General features: G+C 44.5%; 1 protein-coding gene and 1 long non-coding RNA gene across 4 annotated transcripts in view; one reads left to right on the top strand and one right to left on the bottom strand.

Moving 5' to 3' along the window:
* The window catches only part of ca10a (carbonic anhydrase Xa), a 239,639-nt gene that overhangs the window by 22,774 nt on the left and 200,068 nt on the right, over positions 1-16,797 (bottom strand). Inside the window, exons 5-6 of the mRNA XM_054736412.2 lie at positions 13,641-13,736; positions 2,574-2,646 (exon numbers count right to left, since the gene is read on the bottom strand). Of these exons, the coding sequence (XP_054592387.1) occupies positions 2,574-2,646; positions 13,641-13,736 (169 nt within the window). The remainder of the gene's footprint in view (positions 1-2,573; positions 2,647-13,640; positions 13,737-16,797) is intronic.
* On the top strand, positions 6,677-7,353 carry LOC139063466 (uncharacterized). Of its 3 annotated transcripts, XR_011516813.1 has the most exons (4): positions 6,677-6,776; positions 6,859-6,916; positions 6,991-7,061; positions 7,128-7,353. It is a non-coding gene; the product is annotated as an uncharacterized lncRNA (long non-coding RNA). The 3 variants fall into 3 exon arrangements; XR_011516812.1 differs by having other exon boundaries at positions 6,681-6,776; positions 6,859-7,061; XR_011516811.1 differs by lacking the exon at positions 6,677-6,776 and having other exon boundaries at positions 6,812-7,061.

The following is a 16,797-nucleotide window of genomic DNA, read 5'->3' on the forward strand; positions in this document are numbered from 1 at the left end:
ATGTGATCTAATACCTCTCAGTCATTAACAGAACAGACCGTGGTCAAATTAAAGTGTGCATTTTTAAAGGGGAGGCAGTAACTCAGGAGGGAGAGCGGGTTGTCTGGTAATCGGAGGGTTGTAGGACCGATCTTGCCACAGAGCACTGCTGTTGTGTCCTTGAGCAAGACACTTAACCTGCCTTGTGTCATGTTGAGGGGCAGCTTTTTGACCCACGACATACAGAATCAACTTCAGAGACCAGGTAAGTAAAACACTGATAATTTAATATAGTGTCCATCTGGATCAAGCGCTTGTTAGTGTTGGATGATTGTTGTAGGAGGGTCTGAATGGAGTTCATGCAGGGCTAAAGTGTTGGATATGATAGGAGGGACGGATACCGGTGGATTGGATTAATAACACACTTATAACAGTTTAATAACACACTTTGCCTCCGACTTACTAATTTTACATGGAAGATCTATGTATGCATTACAAGCTCCTTTTTGTGGTCTGCACATTCATTCCCCACAACCCCGATGTGAGAAGGTACCCACATAAACACCACGTCTTTAGAACAACACAGTCTAAATAAGGACTGTTGACTTTCCATAACGATGTCCTGTCTAGAGTCTGAGCCGGCGTGGATCAGGATCAGATGGGCCGCTCTCAGGCACGCCCACCTGCAAACAAGACTCAGGAAAAAACAGGCTGCTCACCACGAACCATGACACCTTTCCTGCTGGTGGTGGTGGTCGGAGGGACCGGGGGTGCCTCCGTTTGGCAGTCCCACCTCTGTGGCAGCTGAGTGAATGGGTGTGTGGGTAAGTGAAAGACTGATTGTGTTGTAAAGCGCCTTGGGGGTTTGGAGGACCGTACGTCGTCGTCTTCCTCCGCTTATCCGGGTCCGGGTCGCGGGGGCAGCATCCCAACTAGGGAGCTCCAGGCCGTCCTCTCCCCGGCCACCTCCACCAGCTCCTCCGGCAGAACCCCAAGGCGTTCCCGGACCAGATTGGAGATGTAACCTCTCCAACGTGTCCTGGGTCGACCCGGGGGCCTCCTGCTGGCAGGACATGCCCGAAACACCTCCCCAGGGAGGTGTCCAGGAGGCATCCTGACCAGATGCCCAAACCACCTCAATTGACTCCTTTCGATCCGGAGGAGCAGCGGTTCTACTCCGAGTCCCTCCCGAATGTCCGAGCTCCTCACCCTATCTCTAAGGCTGAGCCCGGCCACCCTACGGAGGAAACTCATTTCAGCCGCTTGTATCCGCGATCTCGTTCTTTCGGTCATTACCCAAAGCTCATGACCATAGGTGAGGATTGGGACGTAGATGGACCGGTAAATCGAGAGCCTGGCTTTCTGGCTCAGCTCCCTCTTCCCCACGACAGATCGGCTCAGCGTCCGCATCACTGCAGACGCCGAACCAATCCGCCTGTCGATCTCCCGATCCCTCCTACCCTCACTCGTGAACAAGACCCTGAGATACTTAAACTCCTCCACTTGAGGTAGGACCTCTCCCCCGACCCGGAGTTGGCAAGCCCCCCTTTTCCGGTCGAGAACCATGGTCTCAGATTTGGAGGTGCTGATCCTCATCCCAGCCGCTTCACACTCGGCCGCGAACCTACCCAGCAAGAGCTGAAGGTCAGAGCTGGATGAAGCTAGGAGGACCACATCATCCGCAAAAAGCAGAGACGAGATTCTCCTGCCACCAAACTGTACAATACACTACATCAAATACAGGCCATTTCCCATATAGTCCTGATAAACAAAATACTTAAATGGACGGACGACGGGATGGACAGCATTAAAGGAAGTAACCAGTAACAAACATAGCAGTGAAAACCAATCTGCTCAAGTTGAGCCAGCTGGGAAGATACTGAGGGAATGTAGAGAGATTTTAAAATCCCAACTACAGGAACAAACCTACGACGGAACAACCAACCTGATGAGGAGTGATATAACAATAAAGACCCAGAGAACACATCAGAATACATGCATTTATACCAGTTCCTCCACTTTATTAGTAACGACCCGTTCCTCCTCCCCATAACAGCCTTTTGCTCAGACAAATCACACACACACACACACACACACACACACACACACACACACACACTCGAAAGAGCCTCCGTGTGGCAGCAGACAGGGAACCACACAGATGTGTTTGGTGGAGAGATGGAAAGCTGAATTACAGACACACAGCCGCCGTCAGACAGAGATAAATCTTCTTTCTGCTCTTTGATTGGTCGGTACAACATGCTCTGTTCCCTCCTGTTATATGCAGGAAGTCTAATTTTCACAGAAATCCTGCTCAAAAGCCTGGGAACCATGACAACCTGTAAGTTTCAGAGACAGAGTCTCTCGGTGAGACGTAAATGCAATCTTCCCAAGGGTTCCTCTGCGCAGCAACCGTGGACCAACGCAGAGCCCAGGATCCATTCTTAAGGACCTTGAACACAAGTCCCCAGTGAACCCTAACCCCTCTAGTCATGTCAGATACAAGCAGCTTTTCCACGTTGGGTAAAAATCTGTCACCGCGTTAATAAAGAATGGAGAAATGTGGTGTTTAGAGAACAAGCTTTAGCACTTACTCTTATATGTTATTCTTGTGATGGTGTCTCTGTTCAGCATGCGACTCAGGAAGGAGTTTGATGTCTCAGCAACCTGGGGGGGGGGGGGGGGGTTGAAGAGGGAGGGGGGGGGGGGTACGTAAAGAGACAGAGAGATAGATTAATCCCACTGAGGACCTGTTAAGGAAAAGCTGGATGTAATCCATAGCTGTGACGAGGCTCCAGCAGCTATCAGACACATGTATTTATGCTGTGTTTAATCTGCATTAGCTGTAGTTTAAATATTCTCTCACACGTTTACCACGACTGAATGGTCTCAGATCGTTGGCGTACCCCGGAGACCGGAGCAACCACAGCGGTGGCTAAACGGTTGAAGGAGGTTTTGCAGCTGGAAAAAGAACCACTTGTAGAATGATCCCATCAAGCAGGAAAACTGCTGAGTCATCAGCTACGACTGAGCGGAGATTTTCACCAGAGCACACACTCGTGCCCATCAGTTGTCACACACACACACACACACACTGATGTTTGTGTTTGACCCATCCCCTGGGGGAGCGGTGAGCTGCAGACACGGCTGCGCTCGGGAACCATTTGGTGGTTTAACCCCGAGTCCAACCCTTAATGCTGAGAGTCAAGCAGGGAGGCATTGGGTCTTATTTCTTTAAAGTCTTTGGTATGAGGTTGTAATAATCTGCGTGATAGTAAAAAAAATCCACCTTTTTACCTGCAGGTGAGTGTTTATAAGTCTCTGAAGCCACATTCTGTCTTTTCATTTTACTCATAAGTAACAGAAACACGTCACAAGATGATCAGGTAGTGTTAAAAGTGTAAAAAACATTTTGGCTCCACCTTTAAAATGTTAGAATATCGTCTCAATTTTTATGGCAAAATAAAAAAGCGAGAATGAAATAAAAGACAGTCCTGTTATCTAAAGACAGGGTGGGCTAAATGTACCAGATTTAAGGATTTATTACCAGATGAAGCCCTGACCTTATGGACAACGAAGCATGGAGACTCTTTATGGGTAGAAATGGAACAGAGCGCTTGTCCAAAGATGCTTTTACAATCGCTGCCCTTTCCAACTAAAGCAAAACAAAGAAATCTTAAGATTAAGAATTACTGCCTTAAAGAAATTATGAAAATATGGTCGAACATACAAAGGATATAAACTTGATCAAGTTCAGTAAGTAGAGCAGCAAATGATGAAAATACCAAACTTTATACCTAGTTGGGATAAAAGCTATGACAAGTGGACTATTTATTCATGTTTACGGGATGCAGCCTGAAATCATTCAAACAACTAAAGCAGGAATTTGACCTATCACACAAGGATTTTATAAATGCTAGTTTGCGTGCACATGCACAGATTATATGAAGGGGCGTGGCATTGTAAAAGGTGTGATTGGTTTCCCAAATCCCTTTCATCAGGGCTGTGCTAACAGAGCTGAAACCTGGAGCACAACAGCAGTAGCATGTACACTTAGGAAGCCACTCGAGATGGTGGTGATCAAAAACAGTGTTTATTTGAGGAGTTATATAATTTAATGGCCATCGGTTGACTGATGGAGTTAATGAACTCAGTCCTGAAGAATTAGCTACGAAGCTAAAGATCAAGCGATGTGGCCGGCAGCTGCGTGCTAAGCTGTACAGAAAATCAAAAGAGCGACTGCGAGAGCAACAAGATTGGTCGACCCTACAAACCACCAAATCCAACAATGAGCGTCCAACCTCGGAGCCACGGCAGCACGTGTAAGCTGTCTCTGGAGAAACTATAAAACCTGCTGACCCACTGAAGGACCGTCCGAGTCCGACCCCACACACACACACACACACACACACACACACACACACACACACACACACACACACACCCACACACCCACACACCACACACACACACACACACACACACACACACACACACACACACACACACACACACACACACACACACACACACACAGGCGTCAAATGCATGCGTGTGAAGTGAAACTCACTCAAACACTTCAGATTTATTTATTTTTACACAAAGAGGAATTATTAACTTTTGCTTTTAAACTTCAGATCTTCAGATGAACTTGATGGTTAATCAGGACCATAAATACACAGAAAACTACAGGGGGTTCTCACCCATCCTTTTCATGGTCCTAACACACACACACACACACACACACACACACACACACACACACACACACCTCAGAGAGACTCACTTAGCCCCTCCCACACCCACACATAATACACAGCAAGTCTTAATGTTGTTCAGTTCCACTATATGAAATTACTGATGCAAATGTGTTAAAGGTGCAGTATGTAAGATTGTAGTGAGAATTTTACAGTGAGAAAATCCCAAAAGAGTCTGATGTTTCAGTCATTTAGGAAGGAAGGTCCTACTGAAACATTTCTCATATCCAGCTGCTGGGTTGTCAGTTTTTCTCCTTTCAAAGCAGGAAGGAGGGACGTAACGACTGCTTACCATCAGTGATTTGGGAGTTGGGGGGGATCTCTAGAGTTGTTTAAAGAGCAAGTGACGTCTAAATTAACTTTTTTTTGCTGATGAACTGTATAAATGAGTGTCTAATAGTGTTTTAAATGTGTGTATTCATTATTTTAGCATTTTGGTGCATTTTCTTTAAAAATTAAAAATTCTGCCTAAATACCACCGTATAGCGCCACCTTCAGCTTAAAACATAGAATTTGACTCATTTTGAATAAATTTTAGCCAATGGCTAAAGAGTAAGACACTACGTAAACCAGTAGAGTACTACGTAGCAGCTCTGTGTCAAAGTTATAAAAGCATCGGGAGTCTCGGCCACGCCTTGTGGCGAGTTGGGAGTTGGATTTGCAAGCGAGTGTAGGACGGTTAGCCGTAGTTCAGCATTAGCATATAGCGTTAGCATATCATAGTCTTTAGCATAGCTTTTACTGTTATACATACTTATTTAGTGTTAGTTTGGCTGTTGGATAGTGTAGTTTAGTTAGTGTTTGGCTGTTAGTGTTATCAGGAAATTAGTTCAGGTTTAGTGCTCCATATCGTGTTAGTATGGTGAGAAGGTGTAGTGTAGTATGGTTGCGGTGGCTCTGTGGGGTTGCATTCCTTTCTGCTGGACTTTGAAATTAGGCGCCAGTGGTTGCACGCAATCGGTGTCTGGAAAACTTTCATCTCCCGCCTGGTGCTGTAGTTTGCAACCAGCATTTTACCCGCCATTCTGCACGTCTCCGTTTGAAGAGGGAGGCTGTGCCCACCGTGGCTCTTCCGCGATTTAGATGCAGCCCACCGACTCTGCTCCCCCACCATGACGGGCTCCAGTCTGAGGTGAGTACGCTAAATAAAAGTTTTAAAGACAATTCCCTACCTAAATGCAAAGCTTGAGAGACGTGGTTCACTCCATTTAACTAATATCAGCCTGCACTGCCTTTGGAACGGGATGGTTATAATCAGCGGCGAATCGGAACATATCTCAAAGCCCTGGCCGACAAAACGGTCCACATGACTATTACTGCCAGGCTCAGAGAAAATTTGGGTTGTTTTTGTGTCAGTCGGTAATTCTGCAACAGTGGCTCTAACTGACGCAGCACTAGTTGACAGACGGCATTACAGCGTGAAATCCAGCTTGTGACCCGGTTCTGTGAGGAATTCTGTTCAGGAGGTCGCATTTCAGGCTCCCCACATCATGTGTGACTGACTTTTACGTTATAACAACGATCACACACTAGGAATGTTATAAAGCGCCTATATAGGACAGTTTCTTTTGTATATTATCTGACTTTATAAACTCCCAACAACAATGTGATTCTATTTTTTTTCAGGCTAAATCTACCCAAGACACTGGCTGTCAGACTGATTTAGCTGCAAGAATGCACTTGTCCAGGCTGACGTGAAGCCTTACCCGTAGCAAAGGTGAATTATTTTTAATAATCTTCTGTGTAAACATTTTATTATTACCTTCTAGTTTTAATTTGTTTTACAGATTATTGTTACACGTGATTTTATGCTCTTTTAAACATTTATAAATGTGCTGCTTCTTTGTTTTTACATAGCCAGCCAGAATGGAGCTCACAGCCGCAGTGTGTCTGGTGACCCACGGGGACCATGATGGAAATTCATCTCCCAGAAGGTCCCAGAGCAGCGTCCACACCCCTGAAAAGACCAAGATGTGAGGTGTCTGCTGTTGATTCCAGCTTCCACCTCAGTGACAGTGCAAGCTCAGTGAACTGTTCAAGGTAAAAAAAAATTAAAACATTTCTGAATTTTTAAGATATTAACAATTAAATAGGTATGTGATTACATCATGACATCATGAAGGAGGCTACTGATTCTGGCCCTGTGACACTTGGTGGTGACGTGTGAGCTGATTCACCTGGTAAATAACTTTTACATTAAATATTTTGTTTTTGCTATCAAAAGTAAATTAACTAATAACCTGCATTATTGCAGGACACTCAGCAAAATATGGACTCTACACCATGAGGCAGGCACACGTTAATAACTCTATAAGAGCACATAAGGTGAGCAACACCACATATTATTGTACACTGTCCTGGATTTGTTTTCTTTCTGCATCTCATCATTAGCCTGGCTGATCACCTGATAACTCCTGTCATCTGGTTATGACAGCATGAGGATGTCCTCACACACCTGTAACCTATCAGCTCATCTGGCAGAATAGAGAGAGAAGAGACAACACCACATCTCCTGTTCCTGGAAAGCCTTCAGCCATCCTTCGATGACTGAGAACCTCCATCAGCTCTGTCTCCTGTCTGCCTACAATTATTATAATAAATATTGTGTTTGACAAGTTTTTTTTGTGCTGCCAAATATCTCATATAGATTCCAGTTTTGATATTTTAATGGATATTTATAAATTACATTAACTGAATTATCACAATGCATGTTTAACTAGCTCTATTGTGATGAATTAAAGTAGCACCTCACTGTTAAAAGCTCGATTTAATTTCAAGCATGTTTAAGTATTTATGGACATGAACAAAAACAGGAAATATATAAACTGAGATTTATTTAATTAATATAACAAATAAGGGGGAAAGAGTCATTGAAAGGCACATTCTTCTGGAAGCTCCTGATCCTGACGACACCAGCAGAGACCAGCTGCAGACACCAGAGGATCACCTGCAACCAAGAGCAGCTAGTATCAGTAAATAAATAATCAATCAATCAATCAAACTTTATTTCAGACAAGGGATATGTCCATAACAAGAATAAAAAATAAAAATAAAAATAAAATACAAACACATTCTAATTAAAAACCGTATAGGCAGTTGCTCCAATGTTTAAAAAGGACTGAGGAGTACCTCGTGTCACTGTAAGATAAAGATGACAGCGCTCTAACAACCGCGTTAGCTGACAAACTCAGTCGGCAGATGAATTTGTACATGAAGAGCCTCAGAAGCGCATGAAAAGTAGGGATGTTACTCGTAACAAACATGTGACTTGCCAAAGTCCATCTAGGGAGCTTCATGAGTATTCTAAAAGCATCCTGATAAGCCACTTGAAGCTTCTTCATTACTACCTTACTATAGTTGCACCACAAGTGGGCTGTATAGAGAGGAGTACAAAAGGAACGAAAGAGGGACACTTTAACAGGATCTGAGCACATACCAAAGTTACGTGCCAGAGTGTTAGCCTGCATGTACAGCTTACTGCATTGCCTCTTAATGAGTGAATGAAATCAGGGCAGTTTTAGTGAGCTGAACACTTTACAGAATAATTTTCTCATGGGGTATTTTCATAACTTTATGCAGCAGACTGTAACTTGAGCCCAGGGCTCCTGGAGACCTGCTTTCCAGCACGTTTCAGTGGATTTTCCTGCTTTAACAGGTTAGATTAGCTGCTAAGCAGCTCAGCTATTTGTTGCTGATTAAAACCAGGTGTGCTGAAGCAGATAAACCTCTAAAACATGCTGAATACTAGCTCTCTAGGGCCGTGGAGCCAAACCCTGCAGCTAATCCGATGCTATGGCTAACGGCTACTTACCATTCAGAGCTGGTTCTGTTGGGTCGGTTCCGGTAGTTTAAGGCAACTCACAAGCTCAAAACAATAAGGCTCAGGTCCGCTTGTCTCCTCCAAATAGACTTGGTCCCTTTCTTCTCGAGTGTCTGGGTAAGGAGGGGGAGAAACGTCCTCCACTTCTAATAACTGCTCAGAGTGAAGGGAGCTAGCATCGTCTAGTTAGCCATCATCTTCGTCACTGCCGCGGCTCCGCCCTCTCGGTCCTCCAGGCAACGCCTACTAATGTTGCAGTTTTTAAAATTGATACATGGGCGGAGTAAGACTCTGAGGGGGGAATTACCACTTCTTTAAGGTGGTTGTGGAAACAGCATTTTACCACAGGATGTCATGTTAACTTCATTCCTACATAATGCACCTTTAAACATGTTCCTATTGTTTTACAGGGGGCTGTGGTTGGTGGATGACGAGCCTGGCCTAAGAGGACCAGGCTAAACACAGATGTGCAGCACTCATGCTGATGCCACGGCCGTCATACGTGATGTTGTTGGTTAAGTCAGCGGATCTGAAGAGAAGGCAGCCCACATGGCCAATCCTGCCTCTTCCTCATCTCGGTCCCTACACCCCCAGCAGGTCCCTGAGGTCCAGTGACCAAAGCCTACTGGTTGTGCAGCACCAGGCTAAAGACCAAAGGTGACAGATCATCTGCTGCTATGGCCCCCAGACTCTGGACCTTTCTCCCCCTGAGCCTGAGATCAGTGGACTCAGTGGTCTTGTCATGGTCTATGTCTGCGTCTTCCCTCATGTGTCTCCTTGTGTTCTCCATCCCTCTAAGTTCTCCCTTTGTGTCTCATAGCGCCCTCATGTGTCCTTTGTCTGCGTCTCATTTATGTGTCTGTGTTCTTCATATGTCTCCTGTTTGCAGCCCTCCAGATCATTCCTCCCAGGCCCTGTGTTCATTCAGTCATCCCCAGCCCCTCCAGGTGTTCCTTCACGTTCTGTGTCCTTGTAGCTCCAGCCCTTTTTGTCCCCAGCTCTCTCCTGGTTTTCTTCATGTCTCTTATGGGCTCGACACACGGGAGGTGACATCCCCTCTCCTCCATTCATTTTCAATGAGACATGCGCGACAAAGCGATAATCGCGGGTCTCCCTCCTACTAAGCAAAACGCGAAAAACGTGCGTGTGATATTTTGTGCTCATGCACGTGTCGTGCATGGACAACCCAGTGACGTGATCCCAGAAAGTTGAAATATTTTCAACTTTTCATCGCTGTTGCTCGGACGAGGACCAATCAACGGAGGTTTCATTCACTGACCAATGAGCGAACAGGATGATCCGTACGTCTCAGAGCAAACATGGGGGAGAAGTTGATTATTATTATGTTTTATAGTAAAATCAGAAGTAAGATTTCATATAACTCTAGCAGCACCTTGTGAAACATCATATCTATCACTTTATTAACTCGGAACCGCTTAAATAACCTTAATTCCCTCCAACCTGACACAGCCAAACAAAACAACGGAAGTTTCAATTTCACCATGGAACAGAACGCGTCGACGGCTTTGCTGCTGGCCGCTGCCGCGGATCGCCTCCCGTGTGTCAGGTAATAAAAGCGACAGCGACGAATTTCACTGATCGCGGTCGTTTGTCGCCTCCCGTGTGTCGAGCCCATCAGTCTCCCCACCTTAGTTTATATAGGTCTTTATTTCAGTTGTGTGTGTGTGTGTGTGTGTGTGTCCTTCCCCAGCTAGGTGTGTGTGTGTGTGTGTATGTGTGTGTGTCCTTCCCCAGTCAGGTCTGGTGTCCTCCTCTGCTCCTCCTCTCATTAGTGCTTTCACCTGTGCCAGTTCTCCACACACCTGCTCCTCGTCTCCTATCACTCCAGCCCCAGTGTATAAAACCCTGTCCTTGTCTAAGTCTTGTGTCGGTCCATTGTTGTAATTCTGTCAGTCTTCTCGTTCCTGATCTCTAGTGGTACTTGGTGCTTCTTGTGTCTCTAGTGTTTTTGATCTCTAGTTTTAGTATTTGGACATTTTTGGATTTTTGGCTCCCTGCCTTTGGATTTATTTTTTTGTTCGTCCTACAAATAAAAGGATTTTTTATTTATATCAACTCCTGCCTCGTGTCATCCTGGGTATCTGCATTTTGGGTCCTAACCATCCTCAAATCGTGTCAGGTCTCCTTTATAAAGCAGCTGAAGACTCACTTGTTCAGTCTGGCTTTTGTAGGACCTTCTTCACCTCTCTCTCTCTTTATTCTGTCTTCCCAAGGATTCACTGATTTCCCTCTTTCCTATTCACTCTCTCTCCTTCTTTACATTTTTCTACCACGATTGTCTATTTTTGCCCATTTTAAACATTTTTTAATCGTGTTTTTAAATCCTTTTTATATTTAAAATTTTTGGTTTTGTGAAGCACCTCGTGACTTTTATTATCTTGAGAGGCGCTATAGAAAAGATTTTTTTCTTTCTTTTCTCTCTAACTGCAGAAGAGGAGCTCCAGATGAAAGCTCTGCAAAGCAGTCCTCTTTCAGGGGATGTAGCTCATGGAAAGCTTCAGTTACTGTTTAAAAACATCTCAACACAAGCGACAGATAAATGAAGACAAAACAAATAAAATGAACTCCCTTAAGCAGCCAGTTGTTTTCTCTCTCTCCCCGTGTCCTGTCCTGCTGTAAAGCAACCAGAGCTGATGTCCGAGTACCGATAACAGTGTACCCCTCACAGGTAGAGCGTCATAGATTCAGCCGTAATCCTACACCTGATATCTAAACTTTATTAGAGATGCTTTTGGTTGTTTTTAATCCCACAGCACACGGAGCTGGAGATGAGGAGAACGGGGGAGAGGAAAGGGAGAGATGGGGGAGAGTTCACAAAAATAAACAGTAAAGGATGAACAAGAAGCAACTTCTAGATCTGCAGAAAGAGAGAGAGACACAAATCCAGCAGAACCAGAACATCACTAACAGTTCTGATGGTTTGTCGTGTTCTTGTCATCCAGACTTTATTCTAGTTCTCTCTCACCCTCTGAATTATATTGACACCATATTATATGAATTACACAAACACCTCTATTGTTATCTGTAAGAATGATAGTAATGATTCCACCTTGTTCTGCCATGCTTGTTTTTTCCTTTCTGCCAGTCTTCCTGGTAATCAGCTACACACAGCTCACCTGAGCCCTGCCTGATTGTCTCCTTGCTTCACCTGTGCGCTCCTCCTTTCAAGCTAAGCTCGGGCTCTGTCTCACCGCCGGACGATCGACAGCCTTGTGCCAGTAGAGACTCCAGCGATATTTTCAACCAAGCCTTTTGACTTTTGGCCACGTTTTCCGTCCACGGATTCTGCCTGCCTTGCCCCTCACGGATTCTCTCGTCCATCTGTCATCTGGACCCCGACCTTGGCTCTGAACTTTCACTACTGATCCCTGCTCGACCCCCTGATAAGTATTGCTGACTTCTGCCTGTTTACCTCACTCTGACATTAGATTTTTGGACCGATCCAAGATGGCGACGCCACTGCTCGTCAGCGCCCCTAGGCAGTAGCGGCTACGTGGGGTCTATGTCTATGGCCCAATCTAAATACTCGCACTGCAGTTTTCAGCAAAGTGGACTTGGAGGAAGTGCACTGTAAGGCTTCGGGTGCGTCGTACACAAGTGTGCAAATAATTGCAGAATTGAGACCGGGAGTGTTGCGTCATCAATCTCAGCACATGCCGGGATGCTGGTTGTTGTGATAGATTTTTCAAAAACCTTTATTAACAACTTTTAAACAAACAGCCAAACAGTTGTTTGAAATAAAGTTACATATAATGCTGCTTTGTCTAAATGTCTTAGCGCATCAACTAATTGTCCTAAAATGACCTAATTAGAAAATAATTTCAGAATAGAAACTTGAGCCTTTTCTCCCGCAGCAATGACTTGTGGGTAATACCCTTGCCCCAGGTCCGCATCGCTGCGGACTTGGGTGAAGTGCAGATTAACGGTGCAATGAGGGCGTGGTGAACTTCCGCAATTGAGAATCGGGACACCCTACGCACTCGCACCCCTGGCTGGGAACGCACAATTGAAGGGTGCAAATGCGAGTGTTGGGATTGGGCCTATGGGTCTAAAGCGCCATATTAGATGTCATGTTTCCTTCTACGGGAGCCCAAGAGGACAAACTGCATTTACTGATTTTTAACAAACAGTTAAAAAACTTTCGTCATTCTTAAATAATATTTCACACATGTACCTCTTCACTTGTTGCCAGTGATGAAAGGGACTCTGATGTGCTTGTTAGTTGGCTAAAGTTAGCACTCCCCAGGGCTTTTTGACCCTAATGGGCATCTGTTGGTAAGGTCTTACTCCAACACAAAACTACAGCTTGATTGCAACAATTTAAATATCTACTGCCCCGAATCACCAGGAAAAATACACACAGTCACTTTAAGCATATGATACTTGGAGACTGTTTACATTCATTTACAATAAATCCGTTGTTATATGATTTGTGATGTTTGATAAATAAAAAAGTGTAAAAAAGACATTTAAACTACACTTGGATGCAGATTAAACACAGCACTTACAGTCTGTATGTTGTAGATCGTTCAGTTTCATTTTCATGCTTTATTTCATATTTTGTGATTCTTCTTCCTGTAAGACTGGATGGGTGGCGCCCTAGCGCCCCCTATGGGCAAGCCACCACCGGCAATAATTATCTAAAACTTAACACTTTTTTATAGTGGAATAAAACATTTGGTAATGCCTCAGATATTATAAGACATACGTATTTATAATAATTACAATTCTATTTTATAAAAGAATAAAGCTTCGAGGAAGACAGCGATTGTGAAAGACTCCACTCAGATGCGCTTTTTGCCCATCTTTAGTTTTAAATGTTTCTTAAATTATATTAAAGCTTTTTCCAGTTTTATAAGCTGGCTTGAGATTATTAATCAGTGAATTAGTGCAGGTCAAGCCTGCTGAGCAGCTACAATGAACTCCCCTCCAAAGCTGTTTTGCAGGATTACAGATAATAACCTCATAAGAGCTGCTGGGGGAGGCGGAGTCAAGATTATGGTAATTCAATTAGAATCAAAGCCTTGTGGGCAGACAGAGTTTCCATCGTTGATGAGACTCACCTTCATGAATATGGATATAATGACGATTCCATTGGGACTTCTAGCAGCTTCTGTGTAGTTTGTGTACAGCTCATGATTGTAGTGGATCAGCTGGACCTGAAACACAAACATGAGGCCATTAGCTCACATCTTTAGGATGGAAGCAGGTGGAGCTGAGGACAGAGGCCCAGCAGAAACATACACATGGCTCTGCTATCAACCTTTCAAATAAAAGGGGCGTGGAAGGTTATTGCTATCTCCTCATCCTTCTTTTCTGCCAAAGATTTTGTCATTCAATGCACAGCTGATAGAAATAAGCTGAGCCTAATTATGAAATGCTCAGCAGGGAAGAGCAGGATGGCAGAACGTCTCCAAAAGCAACCAGGAGAGCATGGACACGCCAGTAACAGCAATCTAGTAGCTGCAGGAGGCAGACAGGGTTCTTGGACTTTTCCCACTGACAAAATCAAGAATTTTCAAGGTTAATTTTCAAACTTTTCAAGCACCATACGCCAAAGACAAAACCATACATAAGGACTCAAGAGGACAGTCCCACCTCACCTCACATTTATTAGTTATTAATAGGAATGATCCAATCTGATCGCAGGAACAGAAATCGGGTCTGATCATGTGATTTTTAAGTTATTGGTGTCATGGACACCCTCATAAAGCAGGGTAGTGGCAACAGCCGCCTCAACAATCGCAGAGTGGAACAAGGCCCACTCGGAGTCAATGTCCCCCACTGCTCTCGGAACGTGGTCAAAGCTCTACCGGAGGTGGGAGTTGAAGGCCGCCTTGACAGGTACTTCTGCCACGCGTTCCCAACAGACCCTCACTATGCGTTCAGGTCTGCCAGGTCTACGCGGCATCTTCCCCTGCCATCTGATCCAACTCACCACCAGGTGGTGATCAGTTGACAGCTCTGCTCCTCTCTTCACTCGGGTGTCCAAAACTGGAAACTCAAAACTGGAAACTCTGGACACAGAAGGTCACAAACTTGCAACAGGCGTGACACTCATGCAGACACACACAATGAACCGACAAACACTGAAAGACAAGACAGGGCTTTATACACAGGAGGCAGTGATCAAGTGATCAGGAGGAGGTGTGTGGGCAGTGACAGCTGATGGAAGACAGGTGAGACCAGTTAACTAAATGGGGAGGCAAAACAAAGCATAAAACCTGTAAGACAAAAACAAACCTGGAGAACTAAAGATAAGTAAACTGATTACCTAAATGAGGAAGGAAATACAGCACACTAAAGGAGCTACTAACTAGATGATCCGAACAAATAGGAAGCTAAAGACAAGTGAAGTGACTAGGGAAACATTAGGGAAACCTGGAGGGGGCTGGGGACCAAAGGGACACAGAACATGACAGATCGAAGGTGGACCAGATGAAACTTGTGTATTTTTCAACTGTAACAAACCAAATAAAGGCTTCACAAACTATGTTTTCAGGACTCTATTAGCTTTAAATAATCTAGTTAAGGTCAGAAGAGTCTAGGTGTAGATTTTGAGCTCAGGCAGTTCTAGTGGTTCCTTTTTGCCTTTTGTAATAATTTAATATCTTTTTCTCATAAAACAACCAAACAAATAAATAAATATTCACATCAACAATCCATCTCTGAGGGGATCATGAGCAGGGTTGGTACACAACTTATCGGCAACAAGTGTTGATTTGCACAAATCGGATGTTGTAATGCACGGAGGCTGCAGTTGTATTGTGTGTGAGCAGAGCGCACCGCGGGTTGAGTCAAATCAGAGCGTTTACACCAGCTGTGGTGCTGATCCAGATGCAGAGCTCCAGACAGTTTCCTCATGGAGTCTGGACCCTGCATGAGGATTGTTAAAGTTAAAGAACTAACCTGAATCAGACAGGGAGTGAGACGGGGTTCAGCGTTAAGGAGATTTACTGAAATTATTTTCATCTAATAAGGTATTGTACATTCCACTTTTGGGTAATCGTCAACATGTTTGACTTAGGGGGTACTCGTGGTACGAAAAAACAGCTCAGGGGATCCATGAGTCAAAAAATGTTGGGAAACACTGGTGTAGGGGACCACAGTCACTAGGTGATAGAGCTAGGTAGATCTGGGTGTCATCTGCATAACTATGATAGGTAATGTTATTGTGTATGACCTGACCCGGGGGGGAGCATGTAGAGGTTGAAGAGCAGTGATCCAAGAATTGAGCCTTGGGGGACCCCACTTCTCATGGTGATCAGCTTTTATTTGTGATCACCAATAGAACCAGCATAACCCTGTCTTCTAGATACGATCAGAACCAACTATGGACTGTGCCTGAAAGTCCCACCCAGGTTATGAGCCTATCAGTATCAACAGCTGCAGTGAGATGGAGAATCATTAGGACAGATGTTTTACCTGAATCTGTATTTAGACGAATATAACTCACAGTAAAAAACAAGGGTACAACGTTGTGCCCCCAGGGACAAAAATGACATTAACTCAGTCTAAGGACTAATACTAGAGCTCAGGGTACCTAGCTGTGCCTTTTTCATTGTCTGAAAAGTACATATATGTTCCTTAGCAGTAAAAGGTACACATTTGTACCAATTCCTTCAAAAGGTACAATTTCTGGTTATGATCTCTTTCACACACACACAAAAAAAACATCCATTAGCAAAGCTATACTTCTCAAAATAGATTTCATAGTTTCACTGTTCACCATTTGTGAAACTGAAAGATGGTTTTAAAAATATTTGTAGGACTTTAAAAAGTTAAAAACAAATTTAAAATTTTGTTAAAGTGAAGGTCAACGCATGGGTGGAGACGTCTTTCATCCACACTTCCTGTTAGGAAAACGCTTCTGAAAGAGGCGTGGCCTGGCGGACCGAGAGAGCGGCACTGAGGCAGTGACAGACCGCACCCCCCTCAACCCCGCCACGTGCGCTGTCAGAGTTTCTCAATCTAAAAACGAGTTGTTAACGAGCACGTGCGCACTCGCTTGTGCACGCACTCACACAAGACCTACCACTCAGCAATAGAGCAGACAGATTCTGCAGTATTCTGGAGGATTTCCTGTTAAATGCGACTAGATGAAAAGGGGAGGAGGGCGTTTTTTTCCAAGGAGGCGAGCGGCTCCGAGCGCTAACGTGTCTTATCGCCAGGTGGCTGTACCACACTAGTCTCCAGGTGAGGCAGCTGCACCTTCACCTG

This window comes from Nothobranchius furzeri, chromosome 16 (genome assembly GCF_043380555.1).
Source record: "Nothobranchius furzeri strain GRZ-AD chromosome 16, NfurGRZ-RIMD1, whole genome shotgun sequence".
Taxonomy (NCBI): Eukaryota; Metazoa; Chordata; class Actinopteri; order Cyprinodontiformes; family Nothobranchiidae; genus Nothobranchius; species Nothobranchius furzeri.